This window comes from Nyctereutes procyonoides, unplaced genomic scaffold, assembly GCF_905146905.1.
Source record: "Nyctereutes procyonoides isolate TBG_1078 unplaced genomic scaffold, NYPRO_anot_genome, whole genome shotgun sequence".
Lineage (NCBI taxonomy): Eukaryota > Metazoa > Chordata > Mammalia > Carnivora > Canidae > Nyctereutes > Nyctereutes procyonoides.
In genome coordinates, this window is record NW_026575128.1 from 3,748,250 (window position 1) to 3,772,060 (window position 23,811).

General features: G+C 46.9%; 1 protein-coding gene across 6 annotated transcripts in view; it reads right to left on the bottom strand.

Annotated features, from left to right (window-relative positions):
* Positions 1–23,811, bottom strand: part of MACF1 (microtubule actin crosslinking factor 1) — a 341,743-nt gene that overhangs the window by 307,624 nt on the left and 10,308 nt on the right. The window contains exon 1 of one of the 6 annotated variants that reach the window (XM_055342061.1): positions 19,421–19,759. The exons of the other annotated variants lie outside the window; for them this stretch is intronic. Coding sequence (XP_055198036.1) covers positions 19,421–19,514 — 94 coding nt within the window. The 5' untranslated portion in view covers positions 19,515–19,759. Of the gene's footprint in view, positions 1–19,420; positions 19,760–23,811 lie in introns of those variants that run through there. 6 annotated transcript variants of the gene reach the window in all.

The following is a 23,811-nucleotide window of genomic DNA, read 5'->3' on the forward strand; positions in this document are numbered from 1 at the left end:
TTCCATTACACCACATAAATTTGATGACAGTAGCAGTACATGAAAATAGAGAGCATGGATGCTAGAATCAGACTGCCTCAATTCACATCTTAGCTCTGCAATTTACTGGCTGTGTGATCTTGGGCAACTCAACCTCTCTGTTCTGTTTCCTGATCTGCAAATAAAGATGATAATACATAACTCACATGGACTGAATGAATTTATAAGTACTTTATAGTACTTAAAATAGTGCCTGGCACATTAATAAGAGCTGTATTTGTTAACTGCTGCTGCTGCAACTATTATTATTACATAATGCTAAGCAAAACACTAGAGAATATACACACACTGACCATACTTCATAAAATTGCAAATACACTCAGTAAGAGAGAAAAGAGAGGCTCTTTACTCCTGCAAATTTGCCTAACTTAATTATTAGTTATAACATTTATTTTTTATTTTGTGCCAGGCTCAGTATCTGGTATGTTACAGACTTTACTAAATTTCATTAAATCTAAGGCACTATCAATTGCAAAATGCACCAATATTTCATTTACTTTTCCCAACAGCCCTACAGAATTAAGAGTCTTCACATCACCACTGAGCACCACACTATTCTGCAACCCATTACAACCTCTCCTTCTCCAGGGTCTCCACCATCTCAGCAATCAGCTCATGAAAGGACCCAAGGCCCAAAGGACAGAGAAGCCTCCTAATTAAGTCTTTTGTTTCTCTGCCACCTTGGCAATCCCTTCCTTTCCCCCTATGGGCTCTCAGTCCCTACTCTTCTTCCTAAGGCAAGCTACACAAAGCTACCTGAAAGGGAGCTAACAGGGAGATAAAAATGAATGGCTGTGTTTCCAAGGGGACCTTTCCAATGGGGAGGAAAAATGTTAACCTTATGCTTAGATGATTGGGGTGACAAGGTGCTAACTCAAAAGTCCACACCCACCACTGTCACTCTGAATGGTGAGTGAACACTTCTGGAGTAAAATGGAAACTAAGAGTTATTTACTCCCATCATTTCTCCAAAGAATGGGTGTGACCTCTTCCCACCCCCACTCTCAGATCAGGTCTCTGAGCAACACAGGTAATTACGGTCTGCCTACTTACCACAGAAACAGCTAGTTTCAATTGGGTTCACTCCTCTCATGCTTTACCTGTCCTACATTTTAGGTACTGTGTTTGTGCTCTGGGAGCATAAGAGCACTACCAAACACACTCAGAAGTGGCTGCACTACACAAGAGTGTGACATAACCACCTTCCTATAGTGGTTCTGGATGCCTGAGTTAAAAAGGAAGCCTGAACTTGAATTATATGTGATATAACTGAGTAGAGGTATTTAGCACTACCCACAACATGGAACTGTCGTGGGGGTTTTACTCAAGACCCCTACAGACTCCTTCCTATACCACAACCTCACTATTACATGGGGTTGTCTTCTGCAATTCTACTTGAGCGGTTCAAATACGACCATTTTCAAGAGTAGTCTGACTTGAAAACCTTAAAGCAACTCAGACCACAAATCCAAAAAACTTTTAACACCTTAAGGTAAAAGGGCCTGTTGCCAAGTGGAGTTTATCAGGCCAGAGTTCAAAACCCAGTTCAGTCACTTACTAGGTATGTGACCCTCGGGGAACTTATTTCGGTTCCTTAAGCTCTAGTTTCCTCATCTGTAAAATCTTCCAATGTTTTTGGACCATCGTAAGATGTTATTTGTGATGATTAAATGAGATCAAGCACCTAGCATTTAGGAAGGGCTTGGTCCATATTAGTTTGTTCCTCGAACTCTGGTCATAGGGATATACAGTTAAGTCCATAATGTACGTCAGTATCAAATCACATGAAGGAACTATGATTAAGCATGATTTCATGAAAAAAAAAAACACAACTCACCTAGTGAGATCTGGGGTTAGCACTAACTAGTTATATAACCTTGACCCAGTTATTGACCCTTTCCATGCCTCATTTCATTCCCCTACAAGGAATAAGAAGGGTGAGCTGAGTGGATCATTTCCAGTTCATTCACTCAACAAATATTTCTTGATTATCTACTACATGCCAGACATTCTTCTGGGTGCTGGGAATACAAGAGTTAATAAGCAAATAAAAATCTCTACTTGCAAAAGGAGGCTGCATTCTAGTAGAGAGGAAGACTCAGACAATAAAGTAGAATATGTTAGATGAAAAAAAAAAAAAAAGAATATGTTAGATGGTAAGGAGGAGTTCTGGGAGTAAGGTGAAGTAGAATTGTAACATTCCAAAAGGGAAAGGGAGTTTGAGAAATAGAGGTTAGGGGCATACATAGTTCTAAAACTTCAGGAAATGGAACTTGGAAGATCATGTAAGGGAACGGGATTATATTCTGCTGGGTGGAATTCTCCATCCACTGTAACACACTGGCCTTCAACTCTTAAAAGGGATAGATTATATATTTAGCATACACAAAGCACTCAGCACAGAAGCATCTCATACTGTACCCTAGACGTAAGCTGGCCACACATTCAGAAGACAGAGAGCCAAGGATCTAAAAGGGTCCTCAGAAGAGCAACTGGCTCAGTTTCCTATCTCTATCAAGTGAAGAATTATTTTTAAAAAAGATTTATTCACAAGAGACATAGAGAGGCAGAGACACGGGAAGAGGGAGAAACAGGCTCCACACAGGGAACCCAACATGGGACTCAATCCCAGATCCCAGATCCCAGATCCTGGGATCACACCCTGAGCCACCCAGGCGTCCCCCAAATGAAGAATTAAACCATCCAGGAGACCGCTCTATTTCCTTCTTGAAATTCCTCCAGAGCAAAACTGGCATGCCATTCTCACAATCTAATATTATTATTATTATTATCATCATCATCAATTATATTATTATTATTACCCCAATAACAGGAATCCCTGGAATGTTTTCTACTAGTAACCAGTGCAATAGCCTCTTATTTATTATTTAGGCTGATTTCATGCAGTGAACATTTGTAAAAAATCTGTGCAGTCTTCACTCACCAAACACTTCTCCAGAACCTCTATATGCCAGGCTCTGTGCTAAGGCTCAGGACCAGAGCTTAAAGTGTGTAGAGGAGATAATCATAAGACCAACCAAACCACAATCCACTGTGATATGCATTATCAGAGGACTACTGCAGGGAGGAAAGAGATTAACCACATGGGAAGAAAGGGTAAAGAAAGGCTTCCCAAAAACAAATGTCTGAATTATGTTTAAGGGTAAAGTCGAGGGCAGCCCGGTGGCTCAGTGGTTTATGCCTCCTTCAGCCCAGGGCATGATCCTGGAGATCCAGGATCGAGTCCCATGTCGGGCTCCCTGCATGGAGCCTGCTTCTCCCTCTGCCTGTGTCTCTGCCTCTCTCTCTCTCTCTCTCTCTCTCTCTCTGTGTGTTTCTCATGAATAAATAAATAAAATCTTTAAAAAAAAAAAAAGGGTAAAGTCGAATTTACCAGCAGGTAAGGTTAACAGGTGAAAGAGGAATTTCAGGCAAGGGGGAAAACACACACACACAGGGACATTTTCCAGCCTGGCAGGCTAAGGCAGCTGAACAGAGATTCTTCCTGACACAGTGAAAAATGCAAGGAAAATGAAGTTACAGAAGCAAGCAGGTATTTAACTTTTTGCTAAGTCTTGGTCTTTCTTGTAGGGGTTTCAAGCAGAATACATCTTCACAAATCAGAATATGAAATGTACCCAAGGAAAGGAGAAGGAAGAGAAGAAATGAACGCAGGGGATCCAAGTCTGCTTAGACAATATATATATGTGACAAAAGGCAAAGGAAAGCAGCTCCATGAGAGCAAAAAATATGTTGTCTATATTAACTCCCTTAATACTACCCCACACCTGTCTTCTCTTACTCGCACCACCAGGCATGATCAGTTTTATTTTTTTTTAAGATTTATTTTTTATTTATTTATGAGAGAGAGAGAGAGAGAGAGAGAGAGACAGACAGACAGACAGACACTGGCAGAGGGAGAAGCAGGCCCCACGCCAGGAGCCCGACGCGAGACTTGATCCCAGGACTCCAGGATCGCGCCCTGGGCCAAAGGCAGGCGTGAAACCGCTGAGCCACCCAGGGATCCCCATGATCAGTTTTATACTTCTGAAGTTTGGTGGGGTTTTTCTGGTAGGAGTGTGAAAGAAAGATTGATGGGGAAGTAGAGTTAAGCTGTTAGGAGGAATCACAGCAGTAATAAGGCCCTGAGCTCAGGCCTTAGCAATGAGGCTGTAGGAGATGACAGAGGAGAGAGAGGAGATGAATCCACAGGACCTGCTAAAAGATTGGCTGCCTGGACAGCACGGGGGAGAGAGAGGAGGAATGCACAAAGCCCAGGTCTCAGGATGCCTGGGTGGCTCAGCTGCTGAGCATATGCCTTTGGCCCAGGGTATGATTCCGGAGTCCTGGGATCAAGTCCCATGTCAGGCTCTCTGCATGGAGCCTGCTTCTCCTTCTGCCTGTGTCTCTGCCTCTCTCTGTCTCTCATGAATAAATAAAATCTTTAAAAACAAACAAACAACAACAAAAAAAAAAGCCCAGGTCTCTGGCAGGAAGGAATGGATGGGGGGGAAGGCATTCATGGAGATGGGGGACACTGGAGGAGAAGCAGGTCTGGAGGCAAGGATGGCACCCATTTTGGACACAGCAAGTTTGAGATGTCTGTAGGACAATCACACGGAAAAACCCATCATGAAGGGTGCTTGAAGTTGCAGAAATACGAAAAATTAGAACAACTACCACCATTTGCCAAGTGGTTCAATTCATGACATGCATCTCATTCAATATAACCTATCCTTTCAACAAGATAACAATAAGGTCGGACAAATATACACAGTTAAGTAACAAAAAACACAATAAGAAAACCTACCAGGTAGTTTTGGTTTATGACGATTTGCAAGAAAAATACTTGTTTTACTTAAAGACCAGAATCAAATCACCACTTAGCTTTTCAATTTACTGAGACTTTCATTTAACTTTGCATATTCTCACAAGTCTATTATTGAAGGTGCTATACATCTTTACAAGTCAGAAAAAGAGAATCAAGAAAAGGAGGAGGAGGAAGAGCAAAATCATGCAGGAGTTCTGGCTCTGTTCTGAGACAACATATGTAGGCAAAGGCAAAGAGAAGCAACTAATGATGGCACCAAATATTTTCTGCCTTTACCAGCCCCCTGAATCCTGCCCCCACACCTATCTTCTCTTGCTAACATACACCTGTGCTACAGCTATTTGGATACTGCATCTTATCCCTCCTCAACAACATATTTATGCTGGGGCCTCCGCCCCCTCACCCCTTCCCAAAAGCTACCTGAAGGATGATCAGAGAGGAAGCCTAAGAGATGAAAATCCAATTCTCCCTCTCTCCCACAATGAGGATGGAGGGAAATTGCAGCCCCGGAGAGTTCCCCATTCTTCCTTAAAAAGGCAGTATTGGGGCGCCTGGGTGGCTCAGGCAGTTGAGCATACAAGTCTTGATTTCAGCTCAGGTAATGATCTCCAGGTCATGGGATCGAGTCCCGTGACCAGCTCCGCACTAAGCACAGTATGCTTCTCTCCCTCTGCACAACCCCCCACCAGGTGCACATGCTCCCTCGCTCTTTCTCTCCCACTCCCCCACCAAGATAAATAAATCCTTTTTTTAAAGGCAGTATTATATGAATACTGTTATTATATGAATTAACAATAACAATAATAAAAACAATGAGCCAGTCCTCTGAGAGATGTTAGAACCTCAAAAACCTCAACTAAACCACTCTGGTCTCAGTTTTCCATTTGGGAAACTAGCCAACAGAGGCTGGGATGGGTCCTACATTCTTGCCCTGTAGAGGTGTCCCACACCAAGCCAGACCTTCTTTCAAACCCAATCCTGACCCCAGGGCTCATGGCTCATTTGTGAGCACGAGGGTGTTTGCAGGTAAGTCTGGGGTGAACTTCCTCATAACACAAAGATAATTGTAGCAGAGGCCCCAAGTCTTCTGGATGTTCTCCTGCCTACCACTTCAGTCGCTAGAGAGTGAGGGCTCCGTTAGGATCCTGTTCTAGCTATAGAGAAAGATAACAGAGCAATAAAGTCCTGCATCACAAGAAAGGACATTATAGAAAAAGTGCCTGGTACCAAGGAGCCACGGAGGGCAGCTCCCCTGCCATCCAAGTCAGAACAGAAGATGACCTTGTCTCTGTTGGTCCCATTTCCCTCAGGATTAGGTCTCTTTTTGGGATATCTTCTAGTGTGAAAATGATAGCTGAAGGAGGAGTGGCCTTCCATTATTTATGAAACTACTTACACATTCCTTATTGTCTTGTGTCATTTGCAATGTTTATTGTATACTGTAAACTACAGAACAGAGGGTTTATGAACTCTATTTATTCAGTGCTAGACACTCTACTACATTCAAAGAGGTTCTCAGAGGCATTTTTGCTGCCAGCGATGACAAGGACGGTAGAGGGAATCCACACATGGAGAGTAGCATCCCCTGGAGTAGGCCGCTCACAGCAATATATGAAACCAGAGGCAGGTGACGCAAGTGTACACACACACCCCTTGCAGGACACAGAGAGAAATTGTACCTGATAAGCCAAACCAGAGACTGAAACAAGATCAAAGATTCTCCAAATTAGTGGAGACACACCTTCCACTCCCTGGAGTGACTCATGTCAAGTTTATCCAATACCCAGTCCAAATTTACAAAACAAGAAGCAGAAAACAAGCTACGCTGTGGGGAGCATGCCAGTTAACAACCAAAGGATGAACTGTATGCCAAAAGGGAGACGACCTCAGCCACTTCTGAGCTGAACCTAACACACTAAGAAACATCCTCCTTCCTAGACTAAAGGGGAAGGACCCAAGCAAGCAGAGGACAAAGAAAAGGGTAACCAATACTCTTTTCAGATATAAAGGTCAGATAAACGCTGTTGGACACTATCGCCATCTGAAAGGTAGTGATTATACTGAACCTGTTAAGGTAAGGCAGGGAGGACTCTGAGTCATGAGAACAAATACATCACGTTTACTGCCTGCCTGCCAAAATAAACAAGGAGGAGGCTGCATATTGTGGAGACAATAGCCACTCTGACTAGTCTTACAAAGAACCCTGGTCTTCACAAGTCCAGTCCAAATAGACTAGGGAATACTAATCCCGCGGCCTTCATGGAAAGCACAAATGTTTCTAAGCTCAACTATTCTGGGAGACTAAGTGAAGCTAGCCTGTGAGATTTATGCCCAAGACTAGCATGGAGCTCCCTTCTCTCACCAATGAGTCTGGCACTCTCCATATCAGATAGTAAGATGAGGATTAAAGACCACAGGTGAGAAAAGGTTCTATGTCAAGAGTCAAGATGCCCCTGGCCACAAAAGTCAGATGAAATAAAATATGTAAGAATGGGGGCACCTGGGTGGCTCAGTGGCTGAGCGTCTGCCTTTGGCTCAGGTCTTGGTCCTGGGGTCCTAGGATGGAGTCCCCCATCGGGCTCCCTGGAGGGAACCTGCTTCTCCCACTGCCTATGTCTCTGCTTCTCTCTGTGTATCTCTCATGAATAAATAAAATCTTTAAAAAAAAAAAAAAGTAAGAAACAATTTCTGCCCTACATTTTACTAAATTATAGAAAGGAATGCAAAAGTTACACATTTGGTTCCTCCCCTGAAAGAGTTTACAATTTTGCTGGGGGAACAAAACACAAGCCAGCCAGAGAGCAATGCAATGAATAATCAAGCAGATGTTACATTTTGGGGGGGAAGGATTCTTAATTCCACAAGTACCACTTATTCTTCCATCAAACCTATGCTGGAGGGATGCCTGGGTGGCTCAGCGGATGAATGTCTGCCTTCAGCCCAGGGCATGATCCTGGAATCCAGAGATTGGGTCCCATGTCGGGCTCCCTGCAGGAAGCCTGCTTCTCCTTCTGCCTGTGTCTCTGCCTTTCTCTGTGTCTCTCATGAATAAATAAATAAAATCTTAAAAAAAAAAAAAAAAAACCTATGCAGGAAAACTGATCCCGGATCAATCCTGCAGTCTGTCTCTATCTATACCCGGGTCACTTCCCTCTGCAGCTAGAGAGAAAGAATGTGCACATGCGTGCAAGTGCAGACACATGTGCGTGCACACACACAGAGCCCCTACACTTAGCAGATAACTTCACCCCCCACTTCAAAGACAGAGTAAAAGCCATCAGGAAAAATTCCCTCAAGTTCCTACACCTGTAGCCAACCACCTACATTCTTGCCTTCCTTCCTTCTAATCTTTTTCATCAGACACATTCCTATTCTTACTCCAGAACCCATTCTCCCATGGATTATTCTCTCCCTGGAATTTTATTATAGATCTTTCTCTACTGACTCTTTCCAAACAGCCTTTTTTTTTAAATATTTTATTTATTTATTCATGAGAGACACACACACACAGAGGTAGAGACAGGCAGAGAGAGAAGAAGGCTACATGCAGGGAGCCTGACGTGGGACTCGATCCTGGGTCTCCAGGATCAGGTCCTGGGCTGAAGGCGGCACTAAACCACTGAGCCATCCAGGCTGCCCGGCAAACAGCACTTAAACATGTTTACATCTCTCCTACGTTACAAAATAAACAAAACTCGGGCAGGCCAGTGGCTCAGAGGTTTAGCACCGTGTTCAGCCCAGGGTGTGGTCCTGGAGACCCAGGATCAAGTCCTGCGGTTGGGCTCCCTGCATGGAGCCTGCTTCTCCCTCTGCCTGTGTCTCTGCCTCTCTCTCTCTCTCTCTCTCTCTCTCTCTCTCTCTGTGTCTCTCATGAATAAATAAATAAAATCGTAAAAAAAAAAAAATAAACAAACTCCCTCCACCCAACATCCCCCTCTTTCAAATGCCTTCCTCCCCTCTGTGTCTTCTAAGTCCAGGTTTCAAAACTCACTGACTCCACTTCTGCACTTATTCATTTCCCAACCCACTGCCTTCAGGACTGCACTTCCCAAAACTCCACTAGAAATGCTCCAGTCGAGGTGATCTTTATATTCTAGAGCCTCAAGTTCTTATCTTGCTTGACCTCTTCATAATCTGACACTGTGCAATACAGCCTCCTTCTTGAACTCGCGTCTCTCCCTCCTACATCTTTAGGCACTCCCTTTTGGTGGACAGTTTCCTTCAGGGGATCCTCTGCTCCCAAACCACCCCTCTCCCCTTGGAGTTCCCCAGTTTCTGTCTCAAACTTCTTCCGGTACACACACTCCCAGCAATCTCTTTGTATCCACCCCTGTGGTTCCAAAAGCTGACAAGTACCTCATCCATAGCTCTCCTGAGGGCCATACTCTATACAGCCACCTACCTGCTGGACACCTCTGCCCAGCATCCCAAAGAAACCTTGACTTCAATACAACCAAAATAACTCAGTATCTTCCCCTGCACCAGCACTGCCACTAAGCCACCACAAATAACCTTCCTCCTCTCACATTCCCTCTCTTTTAGTTAATGATATCATCACCCACCCACACAGAACCCCCAGCCAGAAACCTGCAAGTCATCCTAGGTGCTTCCCTCTCCTCTCATACCCGCATTCAATTAGTCATCAAAAACATGTGGATTTTACCCCTTAACCTGGTTTCTTGATTTGCCCACTTGGCTGTATTAGTACTTCCACAACCTAAAACTCTAATCACTCCCTGCCTAAATTATTGTAACGGACTCCTAACTGATCTGTCACTGGTCTTGCCCCTCTGCAATCCTTCTTCACACTGCTGCCAGGGGGAAAATATTTCTAAAACATAAATCCAATCATAGTCTTTCTTCCCTGCCCCAAATCCTTCAACGGCACCCAAAAGCCCATAGGATCAAGTCCAGTATGACACAAAAAGCCGCTCAACACTGTAAACCCATCCACTTCTCCTTTCCTCACATCCTACATTCCGACCTTATTAATACCCCTTATTTCCTCTCCTCAAGCTCTCATCCACTTGCTTCTGTTTATGCTTCCCTGAATGCCCTTTACCTGAACTTTTGGCCCAAAATCCCAAATCTTTAGGTGACAGGTCAGTCATTCCCTCCTGGATGCCTTCCCTGACCCTTTTCCACCCTGGCCGTAATGGCTACTCCACTTCCACAGTGCCAGCATCTATCTCTATGAAAGCACTCCCTACAATGGATTGTAACTGTCAGTACCAATATGTTTTCCCCATTAAACCATAAGATCATAGAGATGCAAGGACAGTATCTTTGTTACTTGAGCACTTTGCCTACTGCCTGGTTCAGAGAACACATTCGATAAATGTTTATTAAATGAATCAACGGATCCTCCAAGCCCCCTGACACCCTAGGAGATTAGCCATTCAAGATATAACTGCAGATTTTAGAAGGGATTTCAGAGGACTTCTTAGGCAATTCTTGAAAGGTATTCCTGGAAACATACAATGAAGGCTGTCCAGAGAATGAGTAGAATTAGGTGTTCTGGGGCACTCAACATTGTTAATTCAAATGAGAAGCTCAAGGGTGCCTGGGTAGCTCAGTCGGTTAAGCATCCCACTCTTGATTTCAGCTCAGGTCATGTTCTCAGGGTCATGGGATCAAGGCCCAAGACGGACTCCACACTCAGTGGGGAATCTGCTTGAGGATTCTCTCTCTCTCTCTCTCTCTCTCTCTCTCTCTCTCTCTCTCCCTCCCTCCCTCCCTCCCTCCCTCTCTCCTTCCCTCCCTCCCCTCAGTCACACACACATACTCTCTCTCAAATAAATACATAAACCTTTAAAAAATAAGACTCATGGGACACCTAGGTGGCTCAGTGGTTGGGCATCTGCCTTCAGCTCAGGGGGAGTCCCGGGATCTGGGATCGAGTCCCATATCGGGCTCTTTGCGGGAAGCCTGCTTCTCCCTCTGCTTGTATCTCTGCCTCTCTCTCTCTCTCTCTCTCTCTCTCTCTCTCTCTCTCTCATGAATAAATAAAATATTTTTTAAATAAAATATTTTTTAAAAAATTAAAAAAATAAAATAAAAAATAAGACTCAAAAACACAACTTTGAGTCACAGGTCCAAATGCCCAACTCTATCTAACAAGTTCAGAATGGAGTAAAATCTTTAAAAGAAGATTTTTATACAAGAAGAAACAGGGCTTTGTTTTACAACAAAGCAGGGCAACAGCCCTGACATAAGGGGTAGTTCATTCTTTTTCTCAAGAGTAAATCTTCTACAAAAAGAGTTATCAATGTTAGTATCTAAAGCCCCTGTACCGGGATCCCTGGGTGGCGCAGCGGTTTGGCGCCTGCCTTTGGCCCAGGGCGCGATCCTGGAGACCCAGGATCGAATCCCACATCGGGCTCCCGGTGCATGGAGCCTGCTTCTCCCTCTGCCTGTGTCTCTGCCTCTCTCTCTCTCTCTCTGTGACTTTCATAAATAAATTTAAAAAAAAAATTTTTTTTAAAAATAAAGCCCCTGTACCTGCCCAAAATGTCTCTCAAATATACACCTCTCCTCTTTAAAATCCTTTAATCTAACCTCGTGATACAATTACAACAGTGGCCTCCTAGAGACTAAAGCTCCACTTTCATCCATCATTTATACAGCCGCCACATTAATCCTGTCCATTTCCTAATGGTTCCTCATATTAACATTCAGGATCTTCTCTCCCTCCACCCCTAATCCTCATATCACTCTTCTAATGTTTTCCAGTGCCCCCCCCCCAACTTCCCACTATCACTTTCCCCAACACACTGTTTATATATACTAGCATATGCAGTGTACAATGTGAGCTTATTTACTGTTGTTGATTAAAAAGGAGAGCCAAAAAAAACCCTTTCCTATATGTCTCAATCCAACATGCTCCTGCGGGTTGAAACCATCTGCGCTCCAAGACACTTCAAGCACGCTCAAGTTCTTTTCACCAACACAAAGGAATTGTGTTTACCTTTCTGAACAAACTTCACAATTGAAATTCGCTATGGTAAGAGGGAATCCAGTAGTACAGCTGGCAAAACCCTTGCCCAAAAGAAAGATACTGACTGACCAGTTAATTAACTTGTCCTAGGCAACAATCCAAATCATTCCCAATCACTGGCACATCCTAGATGACTGACACATGGTTTTTGCAGAAGAAAGCAAATTCTGAACAGAGAAAAACAAATGCTTGTGCCCAATGAGAATAGACGTAACACTGTTGCATAGATTTATGGAAGCAGAGCGAGCTGAGGGCATCAGACCTCCAGATGACCAAAAAGGGCCTATCCTTGACCACTGCATTCTGCCCCGGGCAGAGCACATCTATCTGCTGGTCGGGCTGCCTCTCCACTCTCTCCTTATACACATACACAACTAAGGAAAGTGTATTATCTAAAACTCTATATACTTTCCTGTACTTTTTTTTTTACAATTTTCCACATTAAACATATATTACTTTTATAATTTGAAAAGAAAATCATCTTAGTTTTTTATTAAAGATTTTATTTACTTTCATGAGAGACACAGAGAGAGAGAGAGCAAGGCAGAGACACAGGCAGAGGAAGAAGCAGGCTCCATGCAGGGAGCCCGTTGTGGGACTCCATCCGGGGACTCCAGGATCATGCCCTGGAGCCAAAGGCAGATGCTTAACCGCTGAGCCACCCAGGTGTCCCGAAAATTATTTTAAAATACAACTTGAAAGTGCTCATATGATTGCCTCTTCCCTCTTGAAAGAAACTCCCTGCCAATCAACCACATACAAAAGTATAAAAAGTCCCTATGCTGTAAGCACATAAAACTTCATTAGGGAAACAATTCTAACGACATAAGACAATGCAAAAATAATACAAAACAGAAGAGAGGTAAGAGACAGTCAGGTAGACACTGTAAGAATAAGGAAGGAGAGGAGTGCCTGGGTGGCTCGGTGGGTTAAGCCTTTGGCTCAAGCCATGATCTCTGGTTCCTGGGATCAAGCCCTGCGTCAGGGTCCCTACTCAGTGGGGAGTCTGCTTCTCTCTCTCCCTCTGCCCCTCCTCCCTACTTGTTCTCTCTCTCATATAAATAAAATCTTTAAAGAAAAAAAGAATAAGGAAAGAGAGGTTAATTTCTGAAAGAGTAAGGGGAGAAAGCTGCATGGAACACACAAGTCCCATGCTTAGTTTTAATTTTTTTAAAAAGAGATAAGATTTGAATAATCAGAAAGACAGAGGGTATTCCAGGAAGAGAAAACATAAAGGCACAGGAGCAGATGTAAAGACCTAAGGGGAAGGAATACTGAGACCTGCCCAAATGCAGCAGAGAACTGTGTGGGACAGTAACAGTTGATACAGTTAGGTATACAGAATAAGTCAAATAATGGAAGGCCCTAAAAGCCGGAGACAAAGAATCAGTGATTCACTGTAATTTATTCCAGGAACTAAGAAGTTCTGGAAGGAAAAACAATAAGTAACCAAAAATGGGGCAACTGATTGAGCATCCAACTCTTGGTTTCAGCTCAGGTCATGATCTCAGTCAGGGTCATGAGATCAAGCCCCCAAGCTGGGCTCCATGCTCAGCGTGGAGTCTGCTGGAAATTTTCTCTTTCCTTCTCCCTCTGGCCATCCCACTCATTTATTCTCTCTCTCTCTCTCTCTCTCTTTTTCTCTCTCTCATAAATAAATAAATAAACAAACAAACAAACCTTAGGAAAAAAAGTAGTAATCCCAAAAAAGTGGAAGTAAACATTCTTAGATACTATGCACCAAGCCAACAGGCCTGAAAGGGATCCTCCAGGCCAGAAATAAGCAAATGCCCCTGGTAGAAGCAAGACAAAGGAGGTTTAAACTCCAATCAAAACCATGAAGAGTGGGGTGCCTGGATGGTTTAGTCAGTTGAGTGGCTGACCCTTGATTTCAGCTCAGGTCATGACCTCAGGATTATGGGATCCAGCCCCATGATGGGCTCCACACTATGCATGTAGCTGTAGTCGGTTTGGGATACTCTCCTTCTCCCTCTCCCTCCTCCCTCCTCTGGTGAGTTCTCTCTCTTTAAAATAAATGGATAAATAAAATCTTAAAAAAACAAAAAGCCATGAAGAGCAAAAGCAGGCTTTAGGATACCATATAACCTCATCACAACATAGCTCAACATATAATTATCAGAAGGTAAAATGGCCAACCTTATTTAGTAAAAAGAGGGCCTAGGTGTTTTCCAGACCACTGAGGAAAATGCTACAAATTCATTTTGCAACCCATTGTTTACTTGTGACCTTTGATCTTAGAATGTGCAATCTAAACAGCTTTCTTTCTACCATCATCTCTAAAACCTGAAATTGGCACTGAGAAATACCAGGATAATAAGGCCTCAGCTGATCCATTTCCCTGGCGTGTATTATGTCACTTGCCAAGCAAGCCCAAGATGAAAGCAGCAGCTCCCATAAGCACTGTTAGCACATGCACACATTTTATGATTTCAACAGTATGAATGTGGCCAAAGTTTGTGATTTCCCAGAAGACGGACTTGACTCATTTTCTGAATTAACAGTGTTCATGTCAAGAAGCAGCAATTATTCTATTGTTCTGTCTAGAAGTGATCCACTCCAATCCAAGGGCTGTGTTCTAAAAAAAAAACTTAAAAACTGAGTTTACATTTAACCAAGAGGTTGCTTCAGAAAGTCACCTAGTTAAACAATACTAAAGCCTCAGCCTATATTTTCTAACCACTGTGCTAACAAAACTTTATCACTTTGCATTACATTGTTGTTATTGTTGTTTTTTAAAGATTTTATTTATTTATTCACGAGAGACAGAAAGAGAGACAGAGCATAGAGACACGGGCAGAGGAAGAAGCAGGCTCCACGCAGGGAGGCCGACCCAGGACTCAATCCTGGGACTCCAGGATCAGGCCCTGGGCCAAAGGCAGTGCCAAACCGCTGAGCTACCCGGGCTGCCCTGCATTACATTATTTTTTGCATAAAAATTTCAAAGTGGAGGTGCTTTGCTGGCTCAACTGATGGAGCACATGACTCTTGATCTCAGGGTCCTGAGTTCGATCCCCACCTTAGAGATTACTTTAAAAAATATATGAGGGGGGTGGGTGGCACCTGGGTGGCTCAGTCAGGTTAAGAGTCTGACTCTTGATCTCCACTCAGGTCTTGGTCTCAGGATCATGAGTTCAAGCCCCAATTTGGGCTCCAGGCTCACTGTGGGGCCTATTAAAAAAAAAAAAGATTTAAATATCAAAACAATTTATATACCATAATAAAAGGAAAGGAAAAGAAATTTTCCACAGTTCAGAGATCTGGAAATGTATGCCACATAAGGGTTGTGAGTATAGTTCAGAGGCTAAAAACTAACGATATTAACAATTAAGGCATTTTCACAATCATCTAGTTTAACCCAAGTTACTGTTCTGATTTTATTTATTTTTTTAAGATTTAACTTATTTATTCATGAGCATCACAGAGAGAGAGAGAGAGAGAGAGAGGGGGGGGGGGCACAGACACAGGCAGAGGGAGAAGCAGGCTCCATTGAGGGAGCTTGACATGGGACTTGATCCCAGGTCTCCAGGACCACACCCTGGGCTGAAGGCAGCGCTAAACCGCTGAGCCACCCAGGCTGCCCTACTGCTCTGATTTTAAAACTTCTTCCTGTGATACAATGTGAAAACTTCATATAGAAATCTGGGATCTTGGCTCTTGGACAATAATTTAAGTCTCTATGCCTAAATTTTATCCATGTATATATTACCTTCCTTACAAAATAGTATAAAGATCAAATAAGATAATAAATATGAAACTACCTTGTAAAAAATAAAGTATCATCTACATAGAAGTCTTTCTAAACATGAGTGGCATAATATGTGCCAGCAGCTTTTTTGGGTTGGGTTCTCATGAATCCCAAGGAGTTTGTATTACCATCCCCATTTTAACCCAAAGGAGATGTTAAATGGCACAACTAGGACTGGAGCACAAGACTAAAGAAATCCAAAACCTCATCTCTACTATATTGTGTTGCCTTGCTAGTTTTGAATGTTAAGTAATATGCAGACTCTTCACTCTTCTCTGCACAGTAAGTTCTTTAAATTCTTTTCGTGATACGATAAACAAAAATCGGTCCTAACTAGGTTCACATAACCTATGGCACCTACTGAGAACTCCCTGGTTTTTAAGTACCAGATAATTCATGTTACCAACGTTGAAATGTGAATGTTTTTCACTCCTAGGTGAGCCTGGAATGTAAGGACTCTTTAGTCTTCAGGGCTTTGTGAAAAACCAAAGTCTAATTCCACACAAACCAACTTACACATTACCCTTCTGCTTAACCCACTACCAGGAGCCCAGATTGTATTTCCTTTTACACTTCTTCTCTAAAAACCTAAAACTATGCCTGTGTGTGCCTTGCTACTTCCGTGGAGTTTGTGCCTACCCCAGGAAAAGAATCAGATCCGGGTTCTCCTGCCTCTCTGACCCAGTTTGCTTTGGTGTTCTCAAGGACCTCAATCTACTGAAAGGAAAACTTTGCAACTGGCCAGAATAATCTGGGTGAAATATTCCTGAAAACAATGCACGTCTCTTTTGTTTCTATGTATACCAAGCAAACCATCTGATTACTAGCTTCATAATCACTCTGGTACAGGGAAAAGGGTGCCCCAGACAGCAATGTAAGTATTCCAACTATGCCATGATAAAGGACAGGTATGTCCTCTATGATGAATTAATAAAATTGGCATAGTCGTTGTTGCTTCTTTTTAAACTTTCAATGACACCCCAGCTGCCCGTGGAACAAAGCCGTAAGTTGGACTCTGGGTCCTCTACAGGATCATCTGCTCCCAAAAAACTCTGGCCCTTTAGTCATATTCAACTACTCACATTCTATTCCTCAAACCCCTCCATTCACTTTTACCTTCAAACCTTTGCATGTGGTATTTATTTCTGTCTTCTCTCTTCCTCATCCACCTCCACCTGACTAAAATTCCATTCATCCCAAAGGCCCACTCAAGGGTCACCTCCTTTGTCAAATCTCCTAATAAACCCCAAATGGAAATACTCATCCTTCCTCTTGCTTCCACAGCATTCCTTCATACATATCTCTTTATACATACCTTTATACATAACCTCTGTTCTAGCACGTACAGTATCATAATTACTTGTTCAGGTATGCCTTTTCCTTTGCTAGATGTGAATAACCAATGGCAGGAACCAGATCTCATTCATTATTCTGGCATCTCCAGTGCCTAACACTGTGTTACTTGTAATAGCTATTTAATAATTGTTTGTTGTAGGATTAAAAGAATAAAAACGTGGTCTGGCTCTACTGGTTGCTATCCACTCTGAAATATTAAGATAGAAAGTTATTATCTAATACCTCCTGTTTGCTGGAAAGTCAGGCTCTGAAAAAGCCTTTGGGATATTTAGGAAATGAGAGAGTGTTTATGTCCATGCTGAATCATCTAATCCTGCCAAAACCATGCTCACTACCAACACACAGGGAAATGGTTGCCAGGCACAATTATGGAAAATCCATGCCTGACAACCATTCCTAATACAGCTGCAATACATACTGTTCTACACCCTTCACAATGCAAATGCATCACTTCCCTTCTAGCCTCTGCCCCTTTCCAGGGACAGCTGATTCAGCTGAAAACTTTAGCTCTCCTTCTGAATACAAAAATCCTGTTTCATTTGTAGAACGAGGTGACAACAAATCAACAGCAGCGGAGAGAGAAAGATCCAAGTAATCTGGTGGGCTACCAAAGAGACCTAGCATCAGAACGTCATCAATATCTATTTCCCCAAGTCTCTCCAAAACTAATCCCTGTCTTTGTTCTCACAAGCTACACCCCTGGTCTCTCTCTTGATCCCAGCTTAGGCAAAGAGTTCTCCTATAAAGGCAGTCAGGGGATTTCTAAGTCTGGAAAAATGCAAGAATTCCATACAGCGAAGTAACAAAGGCCTGGATGCTAATCCACCCTGACTTCCTAAGACTGATGCAGTGGAGGAAAGAGAAATTCTTCTGCACCTATCCTAGAGCAGCCTGCACAGCAACTCAAGAACAGCTCAACCTGATTTATTCTGGCCAACCATTTTCCACTCATTCCTCCCCTCAAGAAAGAGATCTGTGCCTGGAAAGGATCAAATTCCTATACACCTGATCAAAGTCTTTCAGAGGAAACCAAACTAAGTGAGCCAGGGAGAGAGGGGCTGAGCACAGGAGGCCTCCCCTGGAACCAGCCCTACTCCCCGCCCCCCCCCCTTTTTCCGCGTTTCATTTGCTAGGAATCCAACTTCCTTTCAGCTGGAGGCCACCAGCAACACGATCCAGTGAGGCGCTGAGATTTCTTCACCTAACTTGTGTTATAATTCTGCTAGTTTTTGAAGCTGTCACAGCCCAAGACAGGCCCAGAGTACCCTCCCTCTAAAGAGTGCAGAGTTGCTCAGAAGCCCGCAAGGGACCTTGAGGGAACCAACCACTCCTTAGCAGCAGGTTTTCAAAGAAGCTCACAGCAGCACAGTACAACCTCTTTGTGCTCTGAAACGAACCACGTTCTTAAAAGAAAGACCGCGGCGGGGGCGGGGGGGGGGTGACAAGAACACTTGCTGCGGTCAGGGAAACCTGGACGGCTTACAGGAGCTGGTGCAGAAGGGAACAAGCGGACCTCCTCAGCAGGTCCCCTTTTAGCCTTTCATCTCTCTCTCCCCCTTTTCTGCGGCATTCCCGGGCAGCGCTCTAGTGCCACAAGAGAAGAAAAAGAGGGAGCGTTTTACAGCTCCTGCATTAGTTTCCCTTCACTGGGTCGTAAACAAGCACGCAGGGCTCGGTCGGAAGGGCCGAAGTTTCGCCTCCCGAGGAAGAGCAGCTGGAGGCCAGTCACAGGGCTGCCCGTGGAGTCGCCGGGGGACGTCGCCCGGTCCGGACAGCACGACTGCCACACAAAGCAAAAGCCCGGCGCTGGATGTTCGAGACCAGAGCGGGGTGGGGGGCGGGGGGCGCCCCCAGCGCGCGCGCAGGGCACGTCGGGCGCCGGGGACACGCGGGGGCGCCGCAGGCCGCAGCCCCTCCGTCTGTCAAAACTTTCTCGCGGACGCGCGGGGCTGCAACCCCCGCGAGCCTCCCGCCCCCCCCCCCCGCCTCACCGGCGCGAAGCCAGCAGGCCTCTCCCGCAGAGGCGCCCGCTCACCGGACCCCGGGCGCCCCGCGACGGCGCGGAGACCCGGGGAGACAAAGGGGGGCGAGGGGAGCCGGGCGGACGGGCAGGCTCCTGGCGCGCGGCGGCGGCGGCGGCGACTCCTCCTCCTCCTCCTCCTCCTCCTCCTCCTCCTCCCGGCAACTCCCCGCGGCGCCGGGGCTCCCGCGGCAGCGCCGGGCTCGCGCGCCTCCCATAATGGGGCGGCCAGTGTGGCCAGCGCCGGGGGGAGCGCCGTCTCCGCGGGCTTACCTCGACTCCGCAAACAAGGCGGCCCGCGCCAGAGCAGGTCCGGGGCGAGCGCGAGCCCGAGCCCGAGCCCGAGCCCGAGCCCGAGCCCGGCCGCCCCCGCCCCCGCCCCCCGCCCCGCGAGCCCCGGCCCCGCCGCACCTTTGTAGCGCTCCAGCACATCCTCGTACGCCTGCACGAACTCCTTCTCCTGGCTGCGGTTGGCCGGCTGCTGACCCGGCACGTACCCGGCCATGGCCGCCCGCGCCGCGCTCTCCGCGGGCCTCGGCGGGCGCCGGCTGCGGGCCCGCGCGCTGAGGCTGAGGCGGCGGCTGAGGCGGCGGCTGAGGCGGCGGCTGAGGCGGCCCCAGCGTCGGCCCTTTGTGCGGCTCGGCGGCGGCGGCGGCGGCGGCGGCCCTGCTGTCGGCTGTCGGCGGCCCGCCCGCCTCGCCCGGCCTGGCAGCGGCGCTCCGCTCCTCAGCCCGCCCGCACCCGGCCGCTCGCGCTCCGCCGGTCCAGGCTCGCGTTTCCGCCTCCCCACCCCTCGCTCCGCTCCTCCCTCGGCCCGCCCCGGCGGCGGCGGCGGCGGCGGCGGCGGCTCCTCCTGTCAGGAGCGCCGGGCCAGGCCCGCTCCCGCCCCTCTCCCGCCGCCCGGGCGGCCCACGCGGGTCCCGGCGGGCGGCGGGCGGGGCGCGCGCGCGAGGGCAGGGCGGGGCGGGGCGGGCCGCGGGGCGGGGGGGACCCCGGCCGACGCCCCAGGGCGGGCGGGCACCCCGCGGCGCCGACCTGCACCCGCCCCCGGGACAAAGGAGGGAGCCCCCCCCCCCCCCCGGCCGCTGGAGGAGCCGAGCGGGCCTGCGCCGCCGCGGGAGGAGGCCCAGAGCCCCGCCGGGCAAGGGCGGCAGCCGACGGCCCGGAGAGCGCCGGGCGAGACCCGGGGCGAGACCCCGGGCGGCCGCGGACGGCGGGGGGCCACACGGCAGCCCCCGAGACAAAGGCTCTTCCAGAAACGGAAGACACTGAACTTGAGACGGGAGGGCACGCCGAGCACCGCGAAGGAAACCAGGCCAAGGATGAGGAGCCGGAGGCCGAGACGACCGGGGGGAGGGGCGGAAACGGGATCCCGGGCGCCGGGGGGAGGGGAGGGGAGGGGAGGGGAGGGGAGGGGAGGGGAGGCCGCAGACGGAGGGCGTCGGGGGCGTCGCGGGGCGCGGGCAGACCCCGCGGGGTCGTGGCGCTGGGACAGCCCTCCGGGCGGACACACTTCGGTCGGCGAGGGGGACCGTGGGGACCTGTTAGGACCTGGAACAAAGGAAAGGATCCTGGAGCCCGAACGGGTCAGGGAGGAATAAAAGGAAGCCCAGGATTGCCTGTCAGGGCAAAGGAAAGTGAGGGGAGGAAACTGGGGAATATGGGTGGGGATTTACTTGGGACCGTGGAGAGAAGGGAGTTCCCAGGATCATCTGACCCTCCATTCACTCATCCCTGTGTCCCTTCACGGGGCACAGACCCGCACTGGGGCCCCGGGCTGGGAAGGGACAGCTCAGGTAAATGTGGGTGATCTTTTTGCCCCCCCCTTTTCCCTCACCCGGCCACGATCCTCCAGAGGCCTCATCAAGTCTGTTCACTTGATTTTTTTTCAGTGGATGTGGTTTAAAAAAGTTAAGCTGGCTGATCTCACAATAGCAGCGTATTAGCAAGTTAAAAAAAAAAATAAAAGAGTTCATGGGACACTGAGCAGGCAAAATTGGGATTTGGGTTTCCATTTCAGTTCCTCTTCTCAAGATTTTTAAAGAGGAGCTTCTTCCCCCTGGGGCAAGGCCTGCCCGCCTCTTCATAAGACTACTGGGTAGTGCCAAGCCAAGCGCTTGTTCAATGCTCAGCACAGTAATGATAAGAAGAAATGATGTTTTTCACTAATAGGCATGCACTGGTTGTTTCCATCCTACCATGATCAAAAAATCAGGGTGAGCAAATCCTTAATCATATCTCCCATCATCCATCAAGTTCTGCTGGCCTGCCCAAGTTCTAGGCATGGAAATCATATAGGGAAGGGCCTAAAAGAGGGCAGACAGAGAGGGTCTTTGGACAAAGGCTCTTTTCCTTCCAGTTTAATCCATTGTGCTTCGGGAAAAAAGCTAGTCCACCACATTTTGGTGTCAGCTGCTTGTGAGCTCAATTTAAGAAGAATAAAGCTTGAGGTTTATTATTTTACAAATAAAAGACGTAGTGGAAAAAAATGCAGGGGGGAAGGAGTTGAAAATTGATGGCATAAGCACATTTTTTGTAAACAGCAGAGAATATAGAAATGCTAACTCTGGGGACCTTGACTGTCTCCATGCTGAGTCATCTGCATTTCCTCTATTATTTTATCCCAGTAGGGCAAAGAAGGCCCAGACACAAATACACACATACACACCTCCACCCTCACCACCAGACATCTGCCTCATTTTCATTACAGTAAATAGAAAAGTCCCTGCATCCCCTCCTGGAACTGCTACGTATGCCACTTTGTAAGCAGGTTCCTCAAGAACTGTGACCGAGGCTTGCCAAAAGTAAAGCAAGACAAGGGCACCAAGGGAAAGAGAATCTGTTCTGGGAATCAGACTTTGTTGAAGGCTTGGGGGGCTTTGGTGGGGGAGAGGGCAAAAGGTTGAGATTCCTATTAAGAAACATGGTAATCAAGGAGGAAAGTTCTAGTTTGGGTTGTGGCTGGAGGGCTTCTCAGACTCAAGTAGCTTTCTTGACAAGATTTGCATTTAAATGCTACCATGAGATTTTGAAGTAATGAATTCTTCTAATGAATGGAAAAGGGGAAGTCCACATGTTTGGCTGATGTTTCTGTTTTATACAGAGAAAATTTTATAAGGATAGAGGAAACAAAGCAGCTGCCGGAGGGTGGGGGGATGGGAAGAAGGAAGACTATGAAGGGGAGGTTTCTGGGTTTTTCCAAGCAATGGTCTAAATTTATAGCCAGACCACACAATCAGGACAGCTCTGAGGCTTTCTCCTTTTGGGCTATGATTTTCCTTTTGCTTCTCATGGCAAGACTGCTGTTGCATTTCTAAGGAGGCTGCAATGGGGAAGCCAAGGAGGCAGGATGTACTCAGGAGGACATCTAGTGGGGGCAGAGGGTAATACGCGTAAATAAAGCCTCATTTTTCCTTGGTGTCCTCCCCTACTGACGCCTCAAGTGCCCCCTCCCTAAGGTCCAGCCACTTTCAACTTCTTTCAGCCTCTCAAACCTGTGCTCTCTCTCGCCTCCTGGCCTTCCCACCTGTTCTCCCGGGCTGTAACCCTTCACTGCGCTCCTCTTTGGGTCTGGCTCATCCCTACTCACACCTCTGCTGAAACTCCTGCAGAGAAGCCTGCCTTGATCTCCAGGATTAGTAGATCCTCCCTCCCCCTCTACTCCCCTTGGTAATATCCATCACACTTGAAGCTATCAGTTCCATGGCTTTCATCCTTACTAAACCATTAGCTCCCTGAGGACTGGGGCTGTTGTCTGCCTCCTTCACCACAGGACCTGCACCTAGCAAATGACCTGGCAAGCGTGCAGGGCATTCAGTTAAGTATTTGTTTAAAATTTTGATTAAGGGTGCCTAGGTGGCTCAGTTGGTTAAGCGGCTGCCTTGGGCTCAGGTCATGACCCCAGGGTCCTGGGATCCAGTGCCACATAGACTCCCTGCTCAGCAGGGAGTCTGCTTCTCCCTCTCCTACTACCCCTCCCCCTGTTTCTCTTTCTCTCTCTCTCTCTCTCTCTCTCTCTCTCTCAAATAAAATCTTTAAAATTTTGACTAAGGGCACCCCGGGTGGCTCAGCAGTTTAGTGCTTGCCTTCAGCCCACGGCGTGATCCTGGAGACCCGGGATCGAGTCCCATGTCGGGCTCCCTGCATGGAGCCTGCTTCTCCCTCTGCCTGTGTGTGTGTGTGTGTGTGTCATGAATAAATAAATAAAATCTTTAGGGCAGCCCTGGTGGCTCAGAGGTTTAGCACCACCTTCAGCCAGGGGCGTGATCCTGGAGACCAGGGATTGAGTCCCACATCGGGCTCCTTGCATGGAGCCTGCTTCTCCCTCTGCCTGTGTCTCTGACTCTTTCTCTCTCTGTGTCTCTCATCAATCAATAAATAAAATCTTTAAAAAAATAAATAAAATCTTTAAATAAATCAATAAAATTTTGATTAAGCGGATGAATGAGCAAACCAGATGATCCTAAAACACTCAGCTGCCTGTGGCTTCTGACTAGCTAGAAGGCTAGAGTACTTTTTTTAAATTTTTTGAAAGAATTTATTTATTTATGAGAAGCACAGAGAGGAGAGAGAGAGAGGCAGAGACACAGGCAGAGGGAGAAGCAGGCTTCATGCAGGGAGCCCGGATCTCCAGGATCACGCCCTGGGCTGAAGGCAGCGCTAAACCACTGAGCCACCAGGGCTGCCCTAGAGTATTTAAGAAGAGAATATGCTTGTCTCTCACAGTATCCCTCACCTGTGCCTGGCATTCAAAGTCCTCCATATTTTGACATCTACCCTCCTTTACGAGCCAATCTCCCAAG